Raw genomic sequence first — 26,703 nt, 5'->3', positions numbered from 1 at the left:
ATCTGTTACCAGAGCATAATAGTTGATTACACACATTAAGTGTCCCAGTTTGGAAAGACAGTCCTTGGTGATGGATTGCAATTACATCACTTTTTAGACAGGGCCCAAATGATGAGATTGTAATAGGATTTGTTATTATAATGCTTTTATGGTATACAAACAGTGTGTTGGGGTGTAAATGCCTTACGTAGCTGTTCCTCCGGCTCCATTCCAAGGCGTGCTGCTCTTGAATGAAGTATGAGCAGCTGCCTGTTGCATATAGATGGCCACAAGCTACATCTTGAAACATGCAGTGCATGGTGGTGTATATCTAGCAGGCGACCCCTTGTCGGGATCTATCAATGGAGCGACAATAAAGCTATGTAGCATGCGCCACCAGGCACTAGCTCACCAGACATTTACCAGGTTTTCCTAATGGCAAAACCAAGCCTAGTGTTAGTGTTTAACTAAACACTGGATTAAATCAGTTTACATTGTAATCCACTGCTGTCCAGCTGGATCCCCACACAGAAAAACGCGTGTGATATAAACATATTTTTAACAGGTGGGGGGGAGATATAACGATGATCTAAAAAAGGCAGTAGTCTACATAGTATTAAGTATATATGTTGATTTCCCATGTCTCCCCACAATACATTTTGTTTGAGTAATGTACAGTCAGTTTATTTTCAGCATCCTTGATTGCATAAAGGCTATTGAATGCATACAATAGCTTTATGTGATTTCATAAAGGAGTATGTGCGAATCCCTGTTATTTAGAAATACAACATCTCTCCACCAAACTCTGAGAGGAACGTTGTACACCATTTTCCGTCTATCATTTTTTAATGTGGCATGTGAATGCTTGGTAAGGCTCTTCTTGTGCAAGCATACATGCGCCATGTAAGATATGAATATTGCTATTTCTGCGTTGATTGCAGGGGATGTTGTAGCATGCCAAAGTTAGTGAACTCATTTACCCTAGGGGCATTGGATTCTGTAACATATTTCAATAAAATCTTGTAACCCAGTTAACGGCCAATAGATGTCATACACTCCCTCCTTATAGTTACCAATTGTCAAATGGGGCTGCTAGAAAAACTAGCGGTTAACTAAATGTAATTTTCATTTGTTTATATCCATCACATACAAATACTATTATCACTTGTTGAATTTTCATTTTAATCAGTTGATTATTTTGTGTTTGAGTTTTTGTATATAATTGTTTTTAGGTCCGTTTGGAATAAATCATGGTATTGAGCTTCATTCAGACGTTGTGGAGTATGCAAAAGAGAAATTGGAATCGTTCATCAAGTATAGTGATAGCTTTGACAAGTAAGTTTAAAATCCAGCAGCCTAATACTTATGTATTTATTATGTTGTTATGGTCTATCAAGTAGCTATTTGTTTTGTGTGGTCTAATTTGTGATCAGTGTGTGCTCTCTCTGAGTTCAGGCTCGGTTACTTATATATGCCATCAGTACATAGTGTGTGTGTGTGTGTATATATGTCAGTACATAGTGTGTGTGTGCGTGTGTGTGTATATAATATTACATACAAAGTCATGTGAAAAAGAAAGTACACCCTCCTTGAGTTCTATGGTTTTACAAATCTGGACTATCATCTGTTCCTTAGCAGGTCAAAAAAAAGAAATAGGCAAATACAATCTCAGATGAACAAAAACACATGGCGTATTGCGCATCATGATTTATTCAATAAAAATAAAGCCAAAATTGAGAAGCCATGTGTGAAAAACGAAATACACTCTTACTGCTTCCATAACAATTAAGATGCTAAGTAGCAGACAGGTGCTGGAATTAAAATGCTGATTGCCAATTAATCAAGGGCAAGTATGACCGCCTCTATAAAAGCCAAAGTTTTAGCAGTTTCCTGGTCTGGCGTGTTCAGGTATGTGTTAACACACTGCCAAGATGGAAAGACATCAGCAATGATCCCAGGGAAGCAAGTGTTGGGTCCTGATATGTAAAACCATAGAATTCATGAATGTGCTTTTAATACTCTATTTCTAAACAGAATCTTAAACTTTATAATGCAGTTTATATTTTCAATGATGCACGCACAAATTAAATTATTTTTATTTATAAAATGTGTAAAACTAAAGTGTTGTCCGGTATGTCTTTTCTCAGATTTGAGCTTTGTGAACCATCTTTTGTGGTTGGTAATTGTTTGGAAATTTCATCAGACAGTCCTCAGTATGACAGGATCTACTGTGGAGCTGGGGTCCAGAAAGACCACGAAAATTACATGAAAATTTTATTAAAAGTTGGAGGAATATTAGTAATGCCTATTGAAGATCAGGTAATACCCAGTCTATTATACTTTGTGTACACGGTTCAAGAAAGATTAGCAAGTATTGTAAGCAACAGTAACATTTCACTAAGTTACTTGAACTATATGATTTAACATTTGTTCTTAAACACTTATCGTCTTTTAAACGCTTTTTTTTGTTTCAAGATTTTTCTTTCAATCTTAAAAATAGTTTGCAGTTTTTATGTGACGCATAGTAAACATTTTATTTTTCTTTTGATGAAACCACAACTACCTGGAGTTCCGACGGCACTAAGTGGGATAAAAAGTGTTGCAATTAAACAATGGAATATGTAAAAAGTTATCTTATTTTATATATATATAAAATGTGTATCTATGTAGAATACATATGAATATTTTGGTAACTTATACCTTAAATCTTAATTTAAAATTAAATTTGAAATGTTTATAGTGTAGTTATAATGCCATTTTTATTGTGATACAGTCTGCTTTGTATTCAATTTGCTATCATATGTGACCTTTTCAGTATAGTATTAAGGTCCTTATGTATCTTTCTGTTCTCTTGGTTGCTCTTTAGCTTACTCAGATCCAAAGAACTGGGCAAAATACGTGGGAAAGTAAAAACATACTGGCAGTTTCATTTGCTCCTTTGATGCAACCGAATAAGAATGACAACCACAAACCAGATACTGTGAGATTACGTAAGTATCAAAATGTATTTATTTTCAGATATCTCCAATTAATAAAGTGACTTTTGTGATCAGAAAAAATGTAATATGCAATTAAACCCACTTTATATGTCGGTTTCATAATGTGCTAGTAATCAACCCTTCAACCCCTGAAGCAGAACCGTATGAAATGAACATAGGAAAATTGTGCGTGTGCATATTTTGATGGAAATATTAATATTAGAAATGTATGTTTCATATAATTTTAATGTATGATAAAATCTACACGAATGAGGTACTTTTCTCTTATGATCATACTTAAGGACTATAAGTAATTCTTAATTAAAATTTCATTTATTTTAGGGTTTACTTTTGCTTAAGCCCTTCAGGACCAATTTTGTGAAGAGGTGCAAACTAAAGCATTTTAAATAATAAAAAGTGTATTGTGTAAAGAAGTGTTTTTTCCGTAACGCTTAACCCCTTAAGGACAGAGGACCTATTATGTTCCTCCCAAATCTGGCCTTTAAGGCAGAGGCTGTAATAATGCGCACTCGGCTACTGTCGCCATTAATTGCACCACTAATTGCAGCGACCAATAAGAGGCACTACCATGCATCCTTGAGTCAATCACATGCACAGCGATGTCTATCAACACTCTGATTGTGAGGCAGAGAGAGGCAAAGACTGATGAGGTGGGTACCATAATGCGGGCGAGCAGCAGGGTTAGGATCCAGATCCCCCGCAGCGCTACAGGTGACCTGGATCCTCCTCTCTGGCAGCCTAGACAACCTCTGCTACCGGCACTTCCGCCGGAGCTTCTATAACGGAGCACCGTTGTGACATAACCTTCCGGTGCGCCACCATAGAAGCCCCTGGCGGAAGTGCCGGCAGTGGAGGTTGTCTGCGCGCACCGTCCACTGGCTGGCCCTGCTAGACACCAGGGAGTCTGGGGGGGGGGCGGCATGTATAGGGGACATAAAGCATATCTGGGGGGCAGAGGAGAATATCCTATAAGTAAGGTGCATTATAAATTAAGGGGGGACCTTAAGATGGCTATTGGTTTTCCAAATTTCTGTTTGTATGCAACATATTCTGACTAACTGCATAATAGATACCAAAAATGTTAACATACATGTATTCCTGTTTGTTAGGTAACATACTGTTTTACCATTCCACTGATGTGTATTTTTCTTTAAAAATATTTTTTTGTTTTTAAATAGCACCAAACTTTAAGGGTGCAGCCTATAATTGATCCAATACAGTGTGTGTGTGTGTGTGTGTGTATGTATATATGTGTGTATATATTTTAATACATATGCATAGATTTAGGCTAAAGGTTCATAAAAATAAACTAAATGTAAACAGTGGATGTACATGATCCAATTTGAAGCCTTTGCTTAGAAAAACTTATACAACGTAATAACTTCTGAAATCGAGACATATGGGTAGGTGTGTGCGTATATAATATATATATATATATATATATATATAATATATATATAATGTATATAATATACATTCGCTTATCTCTATATGTATAGTTTCTAAAAACAAATAAAAAAAAAAAAAAAAAAAAAACCTCTACTGGATAAGCAAGATAGGAAAAGTGCCTTAAGTGTAAAAGAAAAATAAAAAATAACCTTTTTTCCTTAAGAGGTTAAGATTTTTTATTTTCAGAGTGATTTTAAATATGCATCCAAATTTCTCAACTTTTAGAATTGTACATGCTAGCTTTCTGTAATATTTCTGATCGTATTACGAAGGGAGAATATTTAAAATCTTTCATGATCTTATACATTTTTCCAGCTCCCTGTACTGTGAGGAGTCTTCAGGACTTGGCCCGCGTCTATATTCGCCGTACACTTAGAAACTGCATAAATGAGGAAATGCAGGCAAAGGGTATTCCTCCCAAGGCACCACCGAAACGGAAACGAAGACGATGCCGCAGACGCCGCATTAACACATACGTGTTTGTAGGAAATCAACTTATTCCTCAACCATTGGACAGTGATGATGATGAAAAGATTGACGACGACGGCAAGGAAGTGGAAAAGGACCACAATGAATCTATGAAAGTGGAGGAACCTCCACCAAACCTCCTTAGAGAAAAGATTCTGAGTTTGCCCCTCCCAGAATCTTTAAAGGCTTACTTGACCTATTACAGAGAAAAATAACACACTGGAAACCACAACTTTGCCTGCTGATATTTAATTTACTTGGCGAAAAATGTAGCATTTGTTAACTAATTGATCAGAGATACAGTGGACACCTAAAACTGTCTCAACTTCATCAATTTAGTTTATATTCTAAAATCTATATTTTTCTCAACATTTTGAAGTGCAATCTAGGCAAGTTTTATCTCTAAACAAGTTATCACAGAGTTGTAAGAGGTATAGCTTGCACTTTAGAAAGGCATTCTTTTTAGGTAGGTAAATTGACATTCTTTGTATTGGACAGATTAAATCACATCTAGCCATTCACAGCACTTTTCAGACAAACAAGTATAGCTTGAGTCTGTCTATAAAATTAAGATCTAAATGCAAATCCTATTATGTGGCGTCCCTTCTACTACGCGTGTTATTGTGTTAATCATCTGTTATACCAATCCAAATTGTCTGATCGGAATTTAAATTATAACGGTCTTTAAACGGCATTCTTTCATTTCAAGAACAAGTGTCAAAAATATGGAAATCATGTTGTATTGAAGAAAATGTATGTTGCAATCCTCATCAACACAATATGTTTGTTCTCTCTATGTCATGTGACCCTTTGAAATATGTTTAAATATATGCTGGATATCTAGGAATAGTTTATTTTATAGTGCTAATGCAAGAATGGTAATTAAGAGAATTCTTGTAATTACTAAAAAAACAAAAAAAAATGCTCTTCATTGTAGTGGCAACTGTTTGGTGTTCAGTTTGTCATTTGTCTTAGTCTTTTTGTATTTATCTATAAATTTAGTTATTGGAATGGTGAAATAAAACCTGCCACAGTAACAAATATTCATACAGATGATCTAGATGAAAACATTGCTTTAACTAACACATAAAGAACATTGATTGCATACTTTTTTAGCACACTTTTTTTGAAGTAGCTTCTTGCTATTTAACCCTTAAGAGTGTTGCTTAGCACATCCATAAACGTAGCATTTGTTTTTCTATCTTTGATTTGGAACAAGCTATGTATTTTACCTAATTTATTTGATTACCTATAGACAAAGCCACTTATGTTACACATTATTGTGGGGCACAATATTCAAACATTCCTTCTAAAGATACATCACCAGCCACACTATAGATGTCATACATTTGCACACAGAAGCAATATAAATAGAACATAATTATTTTTGAGAATATAACACAACAAAAAAAGCTTTATTACAATAAAACATACAATTATAGATACTATGGGTTAACTAATGAAATTCTTTAGAGCTATACTTAAACATGTAAATATAAATGACCTCCTTTAATGTTTTCTGTAGCATATGTTGGAATTAAGAATTTGATCTACATTGCAGTGGACAGTGACTCAGTTGAATGATGCTTTGCAAACATAGAAATATTATTGCACTTAAGAAATTGCTTCAGTTAAAGTAATTTTTATAGCGTGTGGTGTTTTTTATAATTATTTTTTTCTTGCTTCTCTAGGTATCTAGGTCCTACATGGCCTTTGATTGCATCAACCATCTGTTGGCATAAAATAACATCGTTTTACATTGTCTGTTAAAAGAAATGCTCTACTGTGTTGTATGTTGAATTGTAGGTCTTCAGATTGAGCATTTTCAGTTTACGTGATGAATATATACATACATAGAGCCTTTCTAAAGTGTGGTGGTTTCTTGGTCTGTTGAGGAACTGAGATAGTTTATGAAAACATGACTATACTTGTAAAATGCTTTTGTAGAATGATTACACCGTTTTCTCAATTATACTCTTTGCAAAATGGTTAATAAATGTTTCCATGCCTATTTTCTTGTTTATACCTGTACCATTGAGAAATGCAAATCTCATGATTTTGTCATCCTCTTGCTTATGTGAACTGAAATTAAATTTAAAAAAAAATGCTATATAAACATTTTGCATATGCTGTTAATTGGGACATTCTTGCAATAAAAATATGAAAGTATTTCAGTTTTTTCCCATTTTTAACTTTAAAATTTTTTACCATTAAGGGTTTTTTTAGGGCTGCAACAACTAATCGATAAAATCGATAATAATCGATAATGAAATTCGTTGGCAACGAATTTCATTATCGATTAGTTGAATCGATTATTATCGATTTATAAAATGAGGTTTTTTTCTCTGAAAAATCCCCCTCATTATATAATCCGTTTAGTCTGACTCACCGTCTCACAGCAGCAGCTCCTACTTACTCCCCCTCCCTGTAATCACTGTGACAACTGTCCCCGCCCCTTCCTTCTCCAGGCCAGAACCACATGGCTGTGACACTCATCTAACTGTATATATATATATTTGGGCTACCGAAAGTTAGGGGAGGTGGGGGTTAATTTAGGGGCAGTTATGGTTAGTGGGGTGTTTAGGGTTAATTTAGGGGCAGTTATGGTTAATTGGGTGTTTAGGGTTAATTTAGGGGCAGTTATGTTAATAGGGTGTTTAGGGTTAATTTAGGAGCAGCTGTGGTTAATGGGGTGTTTGGGGTTAATTTGAGGCAGTTGTGGTTAATGGTGTGTTTAGGGTTAATTTAGGGGATGCTGTGGTTGATGGGGTCTTTAGGGTTAATTTAGGGGATGCTGTGGTTAAGTGGGTGTTAAGGGTTAATTTAGGGGCATTTATGGTTAATGGGGAGTTTAGGGTTAATTTAGGGGAATCTAAATCCTGGGGGCAGTGAAGTGACATATCTGGGGGTATAAGGCATATACAGTATATAAGGCATATGTGGGGAGGGCAGTGTGGCATGTCTGGGGAGGACGGAGTGGTGTATCAGGGTGTATAAGGCATATCTGGGGGTAGAGTGGTATATCTGGGGGTAGAGAAGTGGCATGTCTGGGAGGCAGGGTGGCATGTCTGGGGAGGATGGAGTGGGGATATAAGGCGTATCAGGCACAGTGGCAGATGTGGGAGGCAGCGTGGAGTGGCAGATGTGGGAGGCAGCATGGCGTGGCATATGTGGGGAGGGCAGGGTGGCATGTCTGGGGAAGATGGAGTGGTGTTTCAGGGGGTATAAGGCGTATCAGGCACAGTGGCAGATGTGGGAGGCGGCGTGGCAGATGTGGGAGGCAGCGTGGCGTGCTGTGGTAGGCTGCGTGGCATATGTGGGGGGGCAGCATGGCATGTCTGGGAGGCAGCGTAGCAAGCCTGGGCTCAAATGTGCATATATTGGGGGGCTGGTTGGGAAATAAAGACAAGAAATGTATTATCAAAGTTTTTTTTATTCTGCTGTTTGTATTTAACATCATTTGTTTAGTAAATTATTTTAAATAAATGAAAAATTTACATTCATTTTTTTATCCGATTAATCGATTAATCGAAAAAATAATCGGCCAACTAATCGATTATTAAAATAATCGTTAGTTGCAGCCCTAGTTTTTTTTAATGTATTCATATATACGATGAATACATAAAAACATTCAATAGTATTGTGAGTTATGTTTTATTTGTATTAATTAAGAATGCCACAAATGCATGTTATATTTGGTCCACTACATTGCTGCTGGTAAATGCTGGTAGGGTAAGGATTCACACATGAAAGCTTTACATTTGCCCTATGTTGAGGTTATTAAATGTCTCGCTGAGGCCTATGGGATTCTTTCCTTTTTCTCCTCTTAGCAATTGAAGGCAGAATATATGGGATATTTAGGCTTAGGCAGACATGGCTAAATATGTGTCTTCGTATTTTATCCGGAGGGGGAGATACTTATATAAATATGCGCTACAGTTTTATATTCGTAAGCATACATTTATTTGCAAAATAGTTTGTGTTGAGGGTAACTCATGTATAGTGTATAAGCCAACTGTAATATTTATATTGCTCTAATTAATAAAAAAAATAATTTCATTTTGTTTATCAGATCAAGAATTGTAAGCTTCTTAAAGTAGCATTCTTCAGAACGAAAGATCATTTGGTGTAAATGCAGAAAGCATTTTTCTAACACCATTCTATTTATTGAATTGACGAAACCAGTATATTAACAAAACACGAGAGGATCGATATACTTTTGAGACTTAAAGTAGAGTTTATAGAAGAGTTTTGTGTCAACTCACTTCACTTTTCATTATGAGACGACACTGGTTGATTTCTACAGCAAGGACTGGGCTGACCCTGCATAATTCATGCATAAATCGGTGGGGAAATTTAGATTAATTCTCAGTGACATAACTATGTGTTATACAGTGCCACCCAAGCTTACTGGGGTTTGGCTTTCATAATATATAGCAAGGTCATTAAACTCAATCTCTGTATCACAGCATCAGTTTTGTTTTATTCCTTCCTCCCCAGCTGCCTTTGCTCTAAAACTGCTAATCAAGCACAAGAATCAGGTGTTTTGAGCTCCTGTGACATGTTTGGACTTTTGACAGGGTGGACACACACACTCACTCACACTATATGGATTAAAAACAAGATTTTTTGCCACTCATCCTCGTTCACTCTTTCATACTCTTTCACACTCTCATTCACTCTCTCGTGCACTCTCTGTATATCTCCTTGCTTCAGTGTCCTTGTCTCCTTGTCGTGCAGCTTTGCTTCTTCTCTTGCATCTTCCTTAGCCCGGTGGCTCAGCCCATTTTTTTATTTTGTATGAAGGACTAATATGTTGTCTGCAATATGTTTTGTTCTATGACCACTGCAGGACACGTGCAACATAGGATAAGTGACCGGACTTCTGAAAGAGTCCTCCTTACACAGTCCCCAGACATCCCCATACAAATACAAGCAGATGTGATGTGTCCAATTCTGAAAACTAAGCTGGAAAGTTAACCAGGTTTCAAATTGAAATGATCAACTCGCATACCCAGAAGGTTGAGAGGTCAGATGCAAATTAACCCTCTCTGATCTATGCACACACGGGGGTGTAACTAGAAACCACGGGGGCCCCAACTTCAATAGCTCGTCTGTGCCATCATTGCCCCCAAATAACTTGTCTGTGCCTTTTTTTGACCTTTGCTCCCCCTTCAACATACAACAAATGTAAACACACTTACACAAATTAGACACACTCATACTAACGCACCACATCCATCCATGCTCATATACATACATATAATATACAAACACATATAGATACATCCCACACACCCCCCTTCCGCTTACACGCTGTGTTTCACCGTGGGGGTCATGTGACCCCGATATGCTCCTGTCTCCCCGTGCCAGTAAAAAGGGCCCTTCTGACCTAGGCGCTGCAAGATTACCCTCACTCTGGCTCTAGAGTTTGTTCTCAAGTCATCTTCTAGCTTCTGTTGTCAGCATAAGATTCATCTTCCATCATTTTGTCCATGTCAAGATTCAGAAAGACACCTACATTCAGGTATGAATACCAGACCACCCAGGGCCAATTTGGAGCAAAAGGGTTACATACCATCAGTCTCTCCTGGTCTTGTTGATCAATCTCAAGATCATATTGAGAGGTGGAATCTAGGCTACACCAAAGTCCTAAACACAGGACTGGGCATCAAGACCTTCTGGACTCCTGCTAGGGTTTAGGGAAAAGAACCTGCATACCTTCATGTTGGCAGCAGTGGCCATTAGGCCATTAGGTGTCAGGATCCCATACATGCACGCAGTCTAATAGTGGAGTCCAGTTGCAGGTAAACTATTTGAGTTAGGTCAACAATACAGGAGAGCAGGCAGGTAAATAGATCAGCAGCACAACTTGACAAGTGGCAAGAAGAAACAAGATCCTGTTTCACAGGATGAAGTCCAGTGCAAGACACAACCTCTGCAGATCAAGGATGAGGACTGGGGCAATTTCTAGCATAGTAGGAAAAGGACTTCTCGCTATAGACTCCTGGAAAATTAGGATGGCATCTCATGTAGTTGTAGTAATGTTATTACCTTTGTATAAAACCCTGACCATCTGCAGATGTGAGCCAAAAAGGCACCTAAGGTGTGAACTATATATATATATTCTTGTCAATTGTCTCTACAATATTTGCACTGGAGCCCTTGGTTTATAAACTTCATGCTATAAATCAGGAAAATGCTATGGTGCCTCTCTCTTCACATGGAGCCAGTAGATTCCCTGGAGCTGTCTATTAAGTGGATGCCACAATCGCCAACTAATCCCTAAAAAGAACAATTATAGAAATATCACCATTGTAAACTCTGATTTCAAATAAACAGTGTGTACAACATTTTCCAGTAGATGGCAGTATTACACTATGTATCACAGAGAAATATGGAGCATAGTTTACAAGTTCATGTAATAAAAAAAAAACTGCAGTAAGCGTGAATAAAAGCGTATCTCTGCAAATGAGGTTGTACAGCAAAACTGGGAACACTTCTATTTGTCTAGAGGTATTGCACATGTTTTCATAGTATATAATAAAGTGCCAGCTGGGTCACTTTTTATTATTATTTTAAGTTTTTACGGAATACAATAATTTGAAATATATTAATACTTAGAGAAATTGTTATTTAGGTAGGTGCTGCAAAATAATTTCTGTTCTATATCCCGTATGATCTTTGATTGCTTTCTAAGCTCATTTAATACCGTGCAGGCACGTCATAGGTTGTTAACATACTTTTTTCCTGTGACATGGCTGGCAGGTCATTGGTCGTTAAAAGGTTAAAGAAAAGATTTATCTTATGCGTTGCAGATCTTGTATAGCTTATAGCCAGCAATTCTTTATGCACAGAGGACAATGTTTTGTATGCATGTCTTATTCTTCGACAAGTCAATCTTGACATAAGTACTGTGTATTTTATTTGGCCTACAAAAGATAAAAAAATATACTGAGTTCTGAAACGACCACAAGGTGGAACCAAAGGACCCAGCAACAAAGATGACTGTATGGATATAAAACCGAAGAATGGATGTGGCTATGTAACTTGATGATTTGATGTGTACAATGGCATATCACTAAGGGGGAAAAACCTTACAAGAACGCAGCACTGAAAACCACGTACTATTAGTATCATCATTTTTATGCTTCCTTTTAATATTTTAGAGCTTCTCGATCCAAGGAAAAATCCGATTGCCTTTTAGAGTCAAGAAGGAATTTTTTCCCCTGATGGCAGAATTCGAAGTAGCTTAATTAGGGTTTTTTTGCCTTCTTTTGGATCAAGAATAGGAAGGTTCGGTAGAAGGGTTGAACTTGATGGACTTAGGTCTCTTTTCAACCTTATGAACTATGTATACTATGTAATACTTTTGATGCTGCCCCAAGCTTGAGCCAGGGGATCATCCCCCGGCCAACCCCTCTGTGGCTGCCATCCTCACTATGGAGCACAGGGGGGACTTGTAACTTGCTTGTTGAGCAGTGAAACACTGGGAGATCTGCCCCCCACCTTTGTAGCAGAAAGACTGCCGCTCCCCTTAACCTGCTGCTCTAGTTATATATCATTGGTCAGCCCTCAGTGTATTTTTCATAGAGGACCACATGGACCTCAGAAGATCTTTGTTAGCTGAGCCAGATCTTGCTGCTCCCACTTGGCAAAGAGGAGCAGACCAGCTCCATTTGGTATACTTGTGTTTGGTTATATTTTGGAGTTTTGAGATATGAATGGTCTCTGTGAGTATGCATTGTGTCTTCTAGTTATTTCTTTACTTTCTAAATATTATTTCTTCACTCCCACAACATAATTAGACTTAAAATGTAATATGCTTAGTTCGGGCTAATGACAATCTCAGTTTATAAATGATATTTGGAATATGCCTCTAAAATAATAATGCATTCTCAAAGGACAACCCCTATTGAAGAAAAAGTCAATAATTCAGTGTAAAAATGCTCATTGTGTCAAAAGCAAGATGTATGAAGTAAAGACTAACTCCCATTCTGTCATTATGATGAATAATAGTATGAGAAGATGAGTTTGTGTTACTGAATCACATTCCCAATTCTTCAGAAGCGGTAACATACAGAGAGGTATACATTAGCTATGTAGACGGTAGTTTAGAGCGCTCATTTGTAACTAAAGGGTCTTAAATAAGTCATATATTATATATGGTCTTCACAAATTAAATTTAAAGTAACAAATACTAATCAATTAATACAATACAACACAAACATGCCATGCATTTTCTATACATTTAGACATGCCAATGTAGACACAGACATCTTGTGCACATCCCTCCACACCTGCAGGCTTCAGTTGCACTCCTGTGTGGTACTAGATCACCTTCTACACATTGGGGGCATTTTCTATAGTGACAGCTGGCACCACCCTAGTCTAGGCACCCTAGGCAGCTGCCTGACTCTCCTGACACCAATCAGATATAAAAATGGCCCTGGGTGCAATTATTGAAGCTCTGCAAATGGTATAAAATGCATAGTCAACTAGGTAGTTCACTTCAGCTACACTATATGACCAAACATACTGCATGTGGACATAATTGCAAAGTGTCACTGGAATCAGAAAAATAGACACGTGAGGAGTTGCAAATAGGCAGAGCTTCCGAACACACGTTTCTTCCAATCGTTCTTCCAACCTTTTTGCAAATCATCACTTATATTGATTGGTCTTTTCTATGTCTTTGATAAATTTTAGTCAGAGAAAGTGGGAGCTCATGAAATGTGGAGGTTTTTAGTTATTAGATGAAATATGCACAATTTGTTAAATTTGCAATTTGAAGGAATCTAAATACAAAAGTCTAATATATATATAGAGAGAGAAAGAGAGAGGGGGTATATATATATATATATATATATATATATATATATATATATATATATATATATATATATATATATATATATATATATATATATGGAAACTGGTTAATCAGGAAAGAATAAATTATTTATGGAAAGGAGAAGGATATATAAATCTATGAATTATGTAAAGTGAACATTGTAATTGTATATCCGAGTATCTCTAGTATTACTATTTTTAAGCTTACTTTTAACATAAAAATAGCTTTAGATTTCTCACCTCTGACATCACATCTAGCTCCATCAACCTGCAGATTTTCCATTCACCTGCCATAATTCCTCAATAAATAATATAGTGGAATACCAGCCAATTTAGGACATTAACACAATTAGGACAGTAACACAATGACTAATAACCATTTCTGGTATGCTGCAGTCTTTGGGTGAAATATAAGGAGGTAACAGCTATCATATATCTAAGCGTAATGTAATTCTAAATGTAATTCTGCAAATAAGGTATTTAACCTTATTTGCATGCACCTACCCAGAATCCCTTGTGGGTGTGGCAGCACCATGAGATTTCTGAGGGAAAAACAAGCCTTCTGGCTTGTCTGGTGTGTGTAGATGAGTGTTTAATAATATTCCTATATATATATATATATATAAAATCAAAATTATAATTAGGAATTATCTGCAATGTGAAAACTTCCCTTTAATGTGCACTACAGCTAGGTTTAACGGTCCTAAAGTAAGGTTTGGATAGTAAATATATATTGTTTAAATGAAGTTCTACCTGCTTAAATGGAGTTCTGATACAAAATACCAAAATAATTGTAATGACATTCCACTGTTAAGGCTATGATTTGAAAACCTTTAACTTAGAAAAGTAGAAATGTATTCCTTTGAGCCCTATAGCAAATAACTTTTGCATTTTGGTATATTTTCACAGGAGTTGAGGTGACATTATGTCTGTCTTTCAACCTATTCATTGCTAATGAGAGACAAGGTGCCCTGTTGAGTATACCCATTCAAAGCATCTGGTGTTTGGTTGTTCACATTGTTTATCACCATAATGATGATAGCTTTCAAGAGACATCAAATACAGATTTAGTCCTCGGTGCAGGATTGTTGGCTAGTCTTATTAGTGTGGTTTTGAAAATAGAGTTGGGTTGGATAAATAAAATGAGATTTAATTTCTCGAAGGACGTCATTTTTGAAATCTACATATTTTAATATGCTTTGTTTAAGGACATTTATTAAAATAATTACATTAACAGCAGCCAACATGTTCATGGAACCCCATTACATATGCACAACAGACCTTAATGGGTTTGGCAAGTGTGTAAAGATGTTTTCCCAATGTGTTAATTAAGCACTTAAAAAACACAATTTATTAAACCAGCTAGAATGTTCAGGCTGTTAAAATAAAGCATACTAACTTTCATTGACTTAATGTAGAAAATAAAAATCTAATATTGTCATTTTAAATACAGTAACTATTAGACTTGGGCACGGCAAGCAAAATCTATACAGACAAAATATTTGTTTCAATTTTGCTTTGTTTGCTTTCGGGGCAACAAACTTTAGATGAAATTCAGAGGCTTTTCTTTGTTTCGGAAACAATATGCTGGACTTACCTTTTGATTAAAGCAGCACTGTCGGCACTTCCACCGGGCATCTATCACTGAGCTCCGGCGAAAGTGCGGGTAGCAGCGGAGGTAGTCTACGCGCGTACCTTCCCCGGCCTAGCGTGCCCTCAGCATGGTGGGCGCCTCCTCCGTGCCGGGATAGTCCGCTCACTGCCGGGGAAGCATAGCAGGCTGGGGAGATCATTGATCTCTCTGTGACAGGCGGCGCTCCAGAAGCCAGACCGGTCAGTCCATGGGACACTGTGCCATCCCAAAGTCATCGGCAGGTCCGGTAGACTTACCTCTTTCATTTTCTAGTGGAGGTGGGGCCATAGCGGGGGTCACACAGCGTCATTGCGTAATCGTGGCATCGCAGTGAGTGAAGTGCCTTAGCTTGAGTGCGTGTCTTGGTTTGGAAGTGTGTCTGAGTGGGTATATTAGTGTCTGGGTATGAAAGTGTCAGAGTGGGTATGTTAGTGTCAGAGTGGGTATGTAAGTGTCTGGGTAAGTAAGTTCGTAAGTGGGTATATTAGTGTCTGGGTATGTTAGTGTCTGGGTGTGTAAGTGTCCCCCTATATGCTACTCTGCCTCCTGAAATGCCTTATACCCCCTATATGCCACTCTGTCCCATGATATGCCTTTTAACCCCCTTTAGTGACAAACTGCATTACATTAGATACAAAAAACAAAAACTGTCTGCGCTTCTTACCCTAATAAAGTTGGCAACAAATGTATAAACATAATATAAATGAGAGGTTTTGGTTATATGAATTGGCCAAAGCATAATTAAGCTCACCCGCCACGTCAAGGCACACTCTCAATAGGGTGAGAACCTACTCTCACCTCCTACGTAGTGGACACACAAAGCAGTTTATACTGCCACCAAAACCTTATTAATGTGTTGGGAGAGGTACAATTAAACCTCCTCCCCATTAACCCCTGGACAGCAAGCTGCAACCAGACTGATGAGGAGCCAACAACCTCAAATATGTGCAAACAGGGAAAAAAAGAAATGTTGGTGCGCTAAGCTAGTCACAGGCTCAAATAATACAAATGTATAATACGAGGCCTACCAAACGTGTGTTTTATACATTTGTATTATTTGAGCCTGTGACTAGCTTAGCACACCAACATTTCTTTTTTTCCCTGCATTACATTAGAGTGTGAGCTTTATTGTTGAACTAAACTATATTAGAATGTGAGCTGTATTGGTGAACAGAATTATATTACAATGTGAGCTTTATGTACATTCTTACTTTCTGATAAGTTTAATTTTACTATTAATTGTGATGATATAACATAATGGATATGGGTGGGGTTTTGGTAGGTGTGGCTTTTGGGTAGCCGGCCCTGGTCAGATCTATTCGATGTGACAATAAGATCATCCTATACGGTGTGATGTAGGAGCATGGCAGCTGGTCATGATTTTTTAACTAGCTATTTTTTTTAGATTTTATTTTTAATGTTGGTTACTGGGAAAAAAAAACTTGTGTTACATCATGCATTTCACGTTTTAAATGTTTTATTGTAGTTTCTACACTTGCAAGGACGTTTCGTAGGTCAATAGATGTTTGAGTTGATGTTACTTACCATTTGTATTATTTGGATTAATTCAGCTGGGTTTGATGCTAGTCAAGTGATATTTCATTTGAGAGTACATGTGAGTTGACTGTAGTAAATACTGGATATTTGTATCTTTGTATATATATATGTATATATGTATCTGTGTATATATATATATATATATATATATATATATATATATATATAATATACACTGTATATATATATATATATATATATAATATACACTGTATATGTACAATAATGTTATAAGTATATATAAATAAATACGGGGGATGTTGGTATAGTTTCCGCACTTTTTTTTAAACTATTTATTTAAAACCAAATTACATCACTTTTCTACATAGTAACCTTCCTTTGCGATGCAATTTTTCCAACGTCGTACCAACTTTTGTCTAGAAGACAGTCAACATCAACAACGGTTGCGTCTTGAATTTCTTTGCTACAGGAGATGATGGATGCTTCCACTGTATAATCTGCCACTTACTTCCTGGCACACACTTACTGAACTTAAGACTGTCATGAATCAGGGTATAGGCAGATCCAACACTCACATTCATCTTTCCTGCAACCTCTTCAGCTGTTATTCTTATGTTTTCACAAATCAGTCACAGGGTTCTTTCTTTATTCCTTGTGGTTGTGGCTGTAGCTGGACATTCGGAGCGCTCATTATAAACTTTTCAATCCACTCTAAGAGAGGGAACTTTATCCCCATACTGAGCACAAATATGAAGATGAATTTGTGCTCCCGGTACACCTTCTGCCCACATATGACAGAACGCTGTTTCTCTTTTGCAGAGTTTATACGTTTCGCAGCCATCTTCACTCCAGAGTGTAAACTGCAAGGGCAGCCGGCTTGCCAGACAGAACTAGTCACATGACACGCTAAGACACGACCAATCACTACTCCTCCAGCCTTCACCGCTTCCAACGAACATATAAATGTGTGGAAACTTTTCGAACGTCCCTTGTATATATTTAAGGTAATTTTATAGAAGTGATCTTATTTGACCAAAAGAGCAGCTAAACCAAATATAATTCTTAAATTCTAATAAAATAATATAAAGGTACAGGTACCAGTATCCCTTTATAACGTAGTAAAGAAAACCCAACAACGTAACAATTTTACTTAAAATTTAAAAGGTTTACTGCTATAAATAAATCCGGAGACGTTTCAGGTAATACTAAAAAGATGTTCATTGCCAAAACTGTAGTTGTCATTTGGAAGTGCTAGCCAGATAACCTTGATATAATGGAGGAAAAGTTTGAGTTCTACTGTGTTTCATACTTTCATAGGAATACTTATGAAAGATTTATTTTGCCCAATAGATTGTGGAAAACAAAAGGACATATTGATTGGTTTGTTTCATATCACAAACTAAAAATGCAATACTTTATTTTTGTATTGCTTAGCTCTCCAGCAAATAAGTTATATATTGTATGTATCTTTCCAAAATATAAACAAATTCTAAAATGTATGTAGATAAGACATTTAAAACATTCATTTACAGCTACTTAACAAGATCAAATAACTAAGGGACTTTGTGTTAAAAGGCATTTAATGATATAATAGTAATAAATACATCATAAAGGACAGACTACATTGGCTGAATGGTTATCATCCATCGGATTGTCTCTATAGAACCTGTGCTATAACATGAGTTGTGGTACTGCCAATTGAAACTTGTTTCCATGGTTATAAAATTAAAAAAGCAAAAACTGGCTTCAACACAGCAAATTAGTAACAGCACCCCAGTGCCCTACATCACAGCCACGGTGCCACACAATCTTACAGGTTTAGCATGTTAGCTCACATGTCGCTAACCTGCTAATTCTTTCATGTTTCCGTGTTGTGCTAATATACTATAAACATAGTTGAAATAATCACTACTGGAAAATAAATTATCTTGTTTAAGTTTTAAAATCTGTATTTTAAAATTGCACATAAAAATGTGTCTGCCATATAGATATACACCCACTGGCAACTTTTTAGTTAATTAGTTAATCAGCCAATCACGTGGCGGGAACTCAATGCATTTAGGCATGTAGACGTGGTCAAGACAACTTGCTGAAGTTCAAACCGAGCATCAGAATGGGGAAGAAAGGGGATTTAAGTGACTTTGAATGTGGCATGGTTGTTGGTGCCAGACAGGCTGGTCTGATTATTTCAGAAACTGCTGATCTGCTGGGATTTTCATGCACAGCAATCTCTGTAGGGTTTACAGAGGATGGTGCAAAAAAGAGAAAATACTCAGTAAGCGGCAGTTGTGTGGACGAAAATGCCTTGTTGATGTTAGGGGTCAGAGGAGAATGGGCAGACTGGTTTGAGATGACAGAAAGGAAACAGTAGCCACTCGTTACAACCAAGGTATGCAGAATGCCATCTCTGAATGCACAACGGGTCGAACATTGAAGCAGATGGGCTACAGCAGCAGAAGACCACACTGGGTGCCACTCCTGTCAGCTAAAAACAGGAAACTGAGGCTACAATTCACACAGGCTCACCAAAATTGGACAATGGAAGACTGGAAGAACATTGCCTGGTCTGATGAGTCTCGATTCCACCTGCGACATTCAGATGGCAGGGTCAGACTTTGGCGTAAACAACATGAAAGCATGGATCCATCCTGCCTTTTATCAAAGGTTCAGGCTGGTGGTGGTGGGGTAATGGTGTGGGGGACATTTTCTTGGCACACTTTGGGCCTACCTGAGTATTGTTGCTGGCCATGTCTGTCCCTTTATGACCATAGTGTACCCATCTTCTGATGGCTACTTCCAGCAGGATAATGCACCATGTCACAAAGCTCACATCATCTCAAACTGGTTCCTTGAACATGACAATGAGTTCACTGTACTCAGGTCACCAAAATCTCTGAGGAATGTTTCCAACACCTTGTAGAAAGTATGCCACGGAGAATGAAGGCAGTTCAACCCGGTATTAGCAAGGTGTACCTAATAAAGTGGCCAGTGAGTGTATGTGACCACCTTCATAAAAGTACATGAGAGGTGTGCGATGGCCAGTCTGGGCCTGGTAGTAAAGAATTTAGATGGCTTTCCTAAAATGTGGAGATGTGGGAAAAATGTACATTTTCTTCAGCAAAGTACCCCTTTTAATGTGTATCACCTAACAAGGTTAAGAATATACATCTGAGACCTGTATTGACCATTCGTTTGATCAACTTATGAGAAAATGCAAGATAGGTTGTAATGTGTTACTAAGTAACAGTAGATAATTAACATAAATTAAAATGGTTTTAGATATATTTAAATTCAAATTTGTGGTAAATACTGTACATGTTTTAAACCTTCAAATAAGGTTCCTGTATACTGTTATATTTCTTATTAAGATTTCACAATGTACCGGTACTCACTGCAAGAAATAATATGTCCAGACACAATCCCTGTATGTAAAATTAAAATAAAATTTATGACTATCCGAAGCAATCTGTCATCATATTTCCCCAATTGTGCTCATCAAAAAAGTCCATTTGTGACAAGTACTTTTTCAATCTGATCATACATATATATTAAAATTAAGACAAGTTGTTTCTTGAAATCAACTCTTCTTCAAATCAAAGAGTAGTAGAAATAAATTGCTTGACCTAAAACATTGAAGGATGAACAGCCAAGAGACAATGTGGTTAGTTAATGTAATATATAATGTTATATATATATATATATAAAATATTATAATCTGTAGTACAAATCATTAAAGTAATAAAATGCATAGCACTATATTTCTACTACAAGACCACTTATTTTTCTTTAGAACAAATCCAAAATTAAGTGAGGTAAAATATTTACGTAAGCAAATAGTTTAATGTTAATAGTACTCAAGTACATAAGTTGAAAAGTTAATTCTAAAACACATACTTTCAATGACCCTGAGTCTCTGGGTAAAGTTCTCCTCCCCTGGTTGCCAGGTCAGTTTATTTTTTCATCACATAGAGTGAGTTTCTCCCTTCCCAGTTCCCACCCGCTCTGGTAGCCTAGTTCCCAGGCATTCTAATATAACATAGAAACAAAGAAGCATGATGGCAGATAAGAACCATTCATCCACGGTTAAGCCTAGGGTTGGTGGCACCTAGATGTAGTATTTATTTGATGCCTCCATTTCCCACTATAATTAAACACATGCACATACTAACATGCAAACTCGCTTTAACACTTACACACACACATACACTCTCGCCCTCCTCTCTTTCATACCCTAGGCTCACTTATCCCTGAGACTCCCTACACCATACACTGACACCTACACTCATGCTAACCCCATACACTAACACCCACACACACACACTGACACTGAATGCTGGAATGCACACACACTATTGTTAACACCATAGACTAACATACACACACTCTAGTACAGTATGCTGACTCACACACTAATGCTAACACCTCACACTATAGCACCCACATAAAAGCTAACACCACATACTAACACACACATACCAACAACCTACACTCACACATGCTAACATCATACGTTCACACATACCATACACTAACACACACGCTACTGACACCACCACAATCCGTGCAGCATTCACAGCTCTCATTCTCCCTCTTACCTCACACAGTTCCCTGTCTTCATTGTAGCTTTCACCCTCAATGCAAGCTGCTGCCCTACTACCGCAGTGTCATGTAGCACAGGTTTTCCTATTGTAAAATGTCAAATCTCATTTAGTTCATGGTCTTGTCTTATATTTAGGATAGCCTTATGCCAATCCCATGCATGTTTAAATTACTTCACTGCACCATTATTTATCCACCACTTCTGCACACCATTCCATTTACACACCTAATGTATTGTCCATTACAAATATTAATACATTTTCAAATTGAAGCTGAGATTTCCGGCTGTGTAGGTCGTCTGATGCCTGTAGTCCACTATAAATCTTGCAGTAAGATATGACAATCAAACATTGTTTAATGTCAATGATGTAAGAAATGAAATTGTCAGTGACATGTAAGGGAGATCCTAAAATGTACGGTAGGTATGTTTCAGGTCATCTGTCATCTCTGTCCTACCTTGTAATAGATTTATTAAAATTAAAGTGAACATAAGGGCACTTCTGCCCAAACCTTCATTTTAACTTTTATTTTATAATTTTCTTTTTTTAAACCACCCGACCATATATCACCCAGGACCCCCAGCAGCATCCGCTGAGGTTTTGCAACTGCAGAGCCTGTAGACTTGGCACCCACTGCTCCTGTAGGTGTTTCTGTGTTTCAGGTAGCTCCAGGAACAATCTAATGAAAACACTCCTGTTAAAAGTAATGGGGGGAAATAGTTAGGAGGCCATACAGTGTTGCACCCTACACCAAACTAAAGTAGATGGGATGGTTGATGCATACAATGCCATAGCAGATGAGGCTCTGGCACTTTTCAAATGAATTACTGAACTGTAGATCACTGGAAGATCTGACTAATAGATCCAGCGTAAAAATGAAAAGCAGGTCCTTACTTTGCTAAAGATCTTACAAAGCATGTTGCCACACACAGATCCTATTACATTGCTAATAGATAAGGCTCATAGAGCCCTTCACATTCTCTAACCTGATTCCCTAACAACAATGGATGTGGTGGTCCAGATGTATTATTTTGCCACCAAGGAGCAGCTGATATCTGCAGCAGCTCTGGAAAAAACCTCGTCTTATAATCGAGCAAATACGGTAACAGCAGGGAATATGAACACCTCCTTTCAGAATGACAGAGTTTTGGAAGAGGTTTGTAGGCTCCAGCATCCCTTGACCAAGGACTTTACCTTTAAATTATATTCTCACAACTTTTTATTTTACCAGGTAGCTTTTGGATCCCTGACCTCTCTGCCTCCCCATGGATATGAGGCTTCTTCCTGCTCTTGAAACACCTGCTGCTCATTCCTAAAATCCAGGACCTTTATAACCTAGGCATGCTACCATTTTCTGGGTAAAGCATTGTAGTTCCTGGACTTGTATCATGCAAATACAGTTTGTTTGTTCCACACATTTCTTTGGTTTTGACCCCTTGTTTTCTCTTTTGTACCATGTTTGACTCTGTACTCTGATTATCTGTACTCTTTAGTCTGGACTTTGATAACCCATTTTTGATTATCCCTGGGTACCATGCAATTGCCTCCTTATCTACGACCTCAGTTCCCCAGAATCGATTGCCATCTGCCCCTTCCACAGACTTCGTTGGTGTTAGCCTGTTCCAAGATCTGACACCTGTGGTCCAAAATCCTTACACAAATTTGCACACATACACACTCACATTAACACACACACTCACTCCACTTACACACCCAAATCCATGCACATACACAATCACACACTCGCTCTCTCACACATTTACACATGTAAATTCATGCTAACACATACTCCCTCACACACACTTACACACACACTTACATATACAGTATCCCTCTAACATGCACATTCCCTCCCTTATTTTCTCACTCTCTCATTCACCGAAATGTATTTAAGTTTATAGTTGTACATTTTTGTATTAATGCAATAATCTTTTATCCAGTGACTTCTCTCCAAAGAGTTCAGTTATCTTCAATTCCCTATTATGGCCTCCGGCAAGCTTGTAGCTTATTTATTTGCACTGGAGGGGGCCATGGAGAGAATGCTGATAAAGGACATTATCAAATGAATCCCATTAAACTATGCACATTTATATCTGGTATGCCATCACCTGTTTTGCTCAACCACAAAGTAACATGATCATGTAGAATGATGCACTTAGTTCTAATGTTTAAAAAGCTTAATACAAAGTCACCCCACTATAAATAGGACTACTTTAGTATGAGCAGAACATGATGATGTTATATAAAACATTAAATAATAATGTGAATCCAAATCACTCTTTGTTGTCTATAAGGAGGATATAACATGTATTACTGTTTTGTGTTTCTGTGAAATAAATAACTGTGGTTGAAATTTTGCTTCACCAGAGAACCAAACTGGAGTAAGTGAATACATTTGTTTTGTGATACAAAAAAAATATGAAAAGGCATACATTTTAAAAAAATCATTAACGTGTCATAATCCTTCTTTTGTAAGATGGACATCCAGTTTCTCTGCAATGTAACTGAAAAGCAAACACATGAACAAAAATGAATTTTCATGAATCTTGTTTATAGGGCAACATTGTTTCTACTACTGTATATTTAGAATCTTTTCTTGAAATATCAAACATGCATTCTAAGATGGCAAAATATGTCTTAATGTTATATTTCCATGGATATATTTATAATAGTGTAACAGCAGACTTATCAAGGACTCAACATGTGATCGAACAGTTAATTTTTTTATTATATCTTTTGCGGAAGTACCCTAAGAAGCCCCAGTGTTGCAGACTGATTCGCAGAGAAAGAGACACGTTTCTGCACCTCTTTCTCTGCAAATTTGTCTGCAATACTGAGGCTTCTTAGGGTACTTCCCTAAAAAAACAGAGTCACAGGGACAGCCTCTCCCCCATTCCTTCATTTTGCAGAAATGTGCCAAGATTGAAGACTGAACACTCAGATACAAGTGGAAGACAACGGAAAAGGTAAAGACAATAAGAGAGTGTGAGTGCGTAAGAGAGTACAAGTGAGTGAGAAACACACTCCTCAGCTCCGGCGACCCAGAGCCTTCCCTTGCAGTCCTGCTGACAATGGTGGGCGGCCCCGCTGACTCGGTGGGCGGACCTGCTGCCGCTGGTGGGCGGTCCGGCTGATGTCGGTGGGCTGTCCGGCTGACATCGTGGGGGTGTTCCCGCTGACAGCAGCGGGAAACACCCCCATTTAAAGGAAAAAATAGGTGGGGAGCAGGGCGTGTCAAGAGGAGGATTTGGGTCTTGAACCGGAGGAGTAAACCTAGGTATGGTGAAAAAATACTTTTTAAGCTTTCTAGTAATATTTTTTTTAAGTTATATTTTTACGGCCTATGAATGGGCACAGTCTATTATTCAGGACAAAACAGTGTTAATAGGCATATATGTTTTCTCCACAGTATAAAACTTTCCTTTGTATTTGTACCAAGATAGGAAATCTATTTTTTTTCTCAGAACAGTTTTATGAAGTCAGACTTGTTCCTCATTTCATTTTTTATGATAAAGTTTCCTAGGCTTTAAACATTAAAATGCAATAAGAGTCTGATCATACTTAGGACAGCAGCTTGTGTTCATGCTAATCTCTTCACAATAAAATGTAAATGATGGTTACTATTTGCTGCTGTCTTGCAAAGATACTAAAATAGTGTCATAAAAGGAAATCGTAATATGTTCTTTATAGGATTAGGTTCTCAGAAATATGTTCGGAAAATATATGTGAACATTTATAATTTTGGTAAAAAGGTTCCTGGGATCTTTAGGCATTTCCTTTCTGAACAATATTTAAATGTGTTGAATTATTACTGTTAAAGTTTCATGCAAATTAGTTTAAGTTATTTGAACAAACTCAATTACTTTTTAAATAAATGTATTTAGCCTCTTCTTGCCCAGTTGCAGCCAATCTGCTTCCGCTTATGCAGTTATCCCGTGCTAGCTACATCCCCTGAACAGCTAAGCTCAGCTAGCCACCTCCTGGCTCAACCCTGGAGCAGGAAAGAGAGCACTCCTGGGGACTGCAACTTCCAAGTGTCTGGCTATTGTATAAAGTCTATGTTAGATGATGTGTGTATGCATGTGAAACACCTGTAAAAAAATGAGGCACCATATATCACATACACTGCAAGGCCCCTGATTCACTAGGAGGGCAGTTTACCCAAAGCCATTAAAAATACACTTGGGCACCAGCCTTCGTATTCCATGAATATTCACCCGTTCCTGTGTTCGGTTCGGTGTTGGATTTATGTGATCAACTAATATGTTTTATATGAGTTTTGAATTTATTTAATCTGTATTTCTGTATGGTTTGCTATTTTGCATTCTATATGATTTATGTTGTAATTTATGCTATATAGCATACAAGGGGCTGGATTCAATGCCTCGTGTAAATCTCACATACATAAAAATAGAAGAAAATTAGATTAAAATAGTGATATGTTTTACTTCAGTTAATGCATCTACAATCTGTAGCCAATTTTTGTACTTCTTCTGGAAGTGACAAGCAGGGATGGTGGGGCTTGACAAGCAGAAAAGGAGCAGGGGAGCAAAGGGAGTTTTCAGCTGCCAGTGGGGGTGTTGAAGAGCCTGGGCCTAGCACTTCAAAGGAGAGGGCTGAGGTGACAGCTACATGAGGGGAGAGGACAGCTTCTCATCCTCTGGAGGGGCCTATTAAAGCCACAGTCCCTGGTACAGGTAATGACTTCTATTTAACATGAGTTTGAATGTGATTGGTTTATTCTGAACACAGCCCCAGTTAGCACACTTATGCTACCAGGTTATTGTAAGTTATTTTGTTTTTTTTCCCCTCAAAGATTTCCGTTTGTATTGCAATTGTTGCGCAATAGGTCACATTAAAGGTGGAAAAAGTTCTGACATGATTTATCTTTGTCATTCTTTAACATCACAAGTACCTGGCATTTTAACAGGGGTGTGTAGACTTTTTATATCCACTGTATGTCTCAGAACATGTCTCAGTGTGTGAAATAGGTACTCCTTTATGTGCAGTTATATTATGAAAAACATCTGCACAGAAATAAAGCAATAATATACAGTTTATGTATACCTGGCACTAAACACTTTCCAATGTCATTAACAGCCAGTCATTATTCGTGTCATTAGTGCCAGTTTCAAAAGACCCACTGAGATGAAGCCTTAGAGGGCCTGGGGTGATATGCACCACACAGATAGCAAGGAGGGCTATG

The 26,703-nt window shown here is 37.5% G+C and overlaps 1 protein-coding gene across 2 annotated transcripts in view; it reads left to right on the top strand.

Annotated features, from left to right (window-relative positions):
• Window positions 1-5,795, top strand: part of PCMTD1 (protein-L-isoaspartate (D-aspartate) O-methyltransferase domain containing 1) — a 35,542-nt gene extending 29,747 nt beyond the window's left edge. For both annotated transcript variants that reach the window (XM_053468239.1, XM_053468240.1), the window contains 4 exons: window positions 1,212-1,314; window positions 2,127-2,298; window positions 2,846-2,969; window positions 4,743-5,795. In XM_053468239.1, coding sequence (XP_053324214.1) covers window positions 1,212-1,314; window positions 2,127-2,298; window positions 2,846-2,969; window positions 4,743-5,110 — 767 coding nt within the window. In that variant the 3' untranslated portion in view covers window positions 5,111-5,795. The remainder of the gene's footprint in view (window positions 1-1,211; window positions 1,315-2,126; window positions 2,299-2,845; window positions 2,970-4,742) is intronic.
• Window positions 5,796-26,703: the final 20,908 nt, after the last annotated feature.

Source organism: Spea bombifrons, chromosome 5, assembly GCF_027358695.1.
Source record: "Spea bombifrons isolate aSpeBom1 chromosome 5, aSpeBom1.2.pri, whole genome shotgun sequence".
Lineage (NCBI taxonomy): Eukaryota > Metazoa > Chordata > Amphibia > Anura > Pelobatidae > Spea > Spea bombifrons.
Note: the sequence above shows the minus strand (reverse complement) of the source record. Positions and strands in the feature narration are given on the sequence as shown.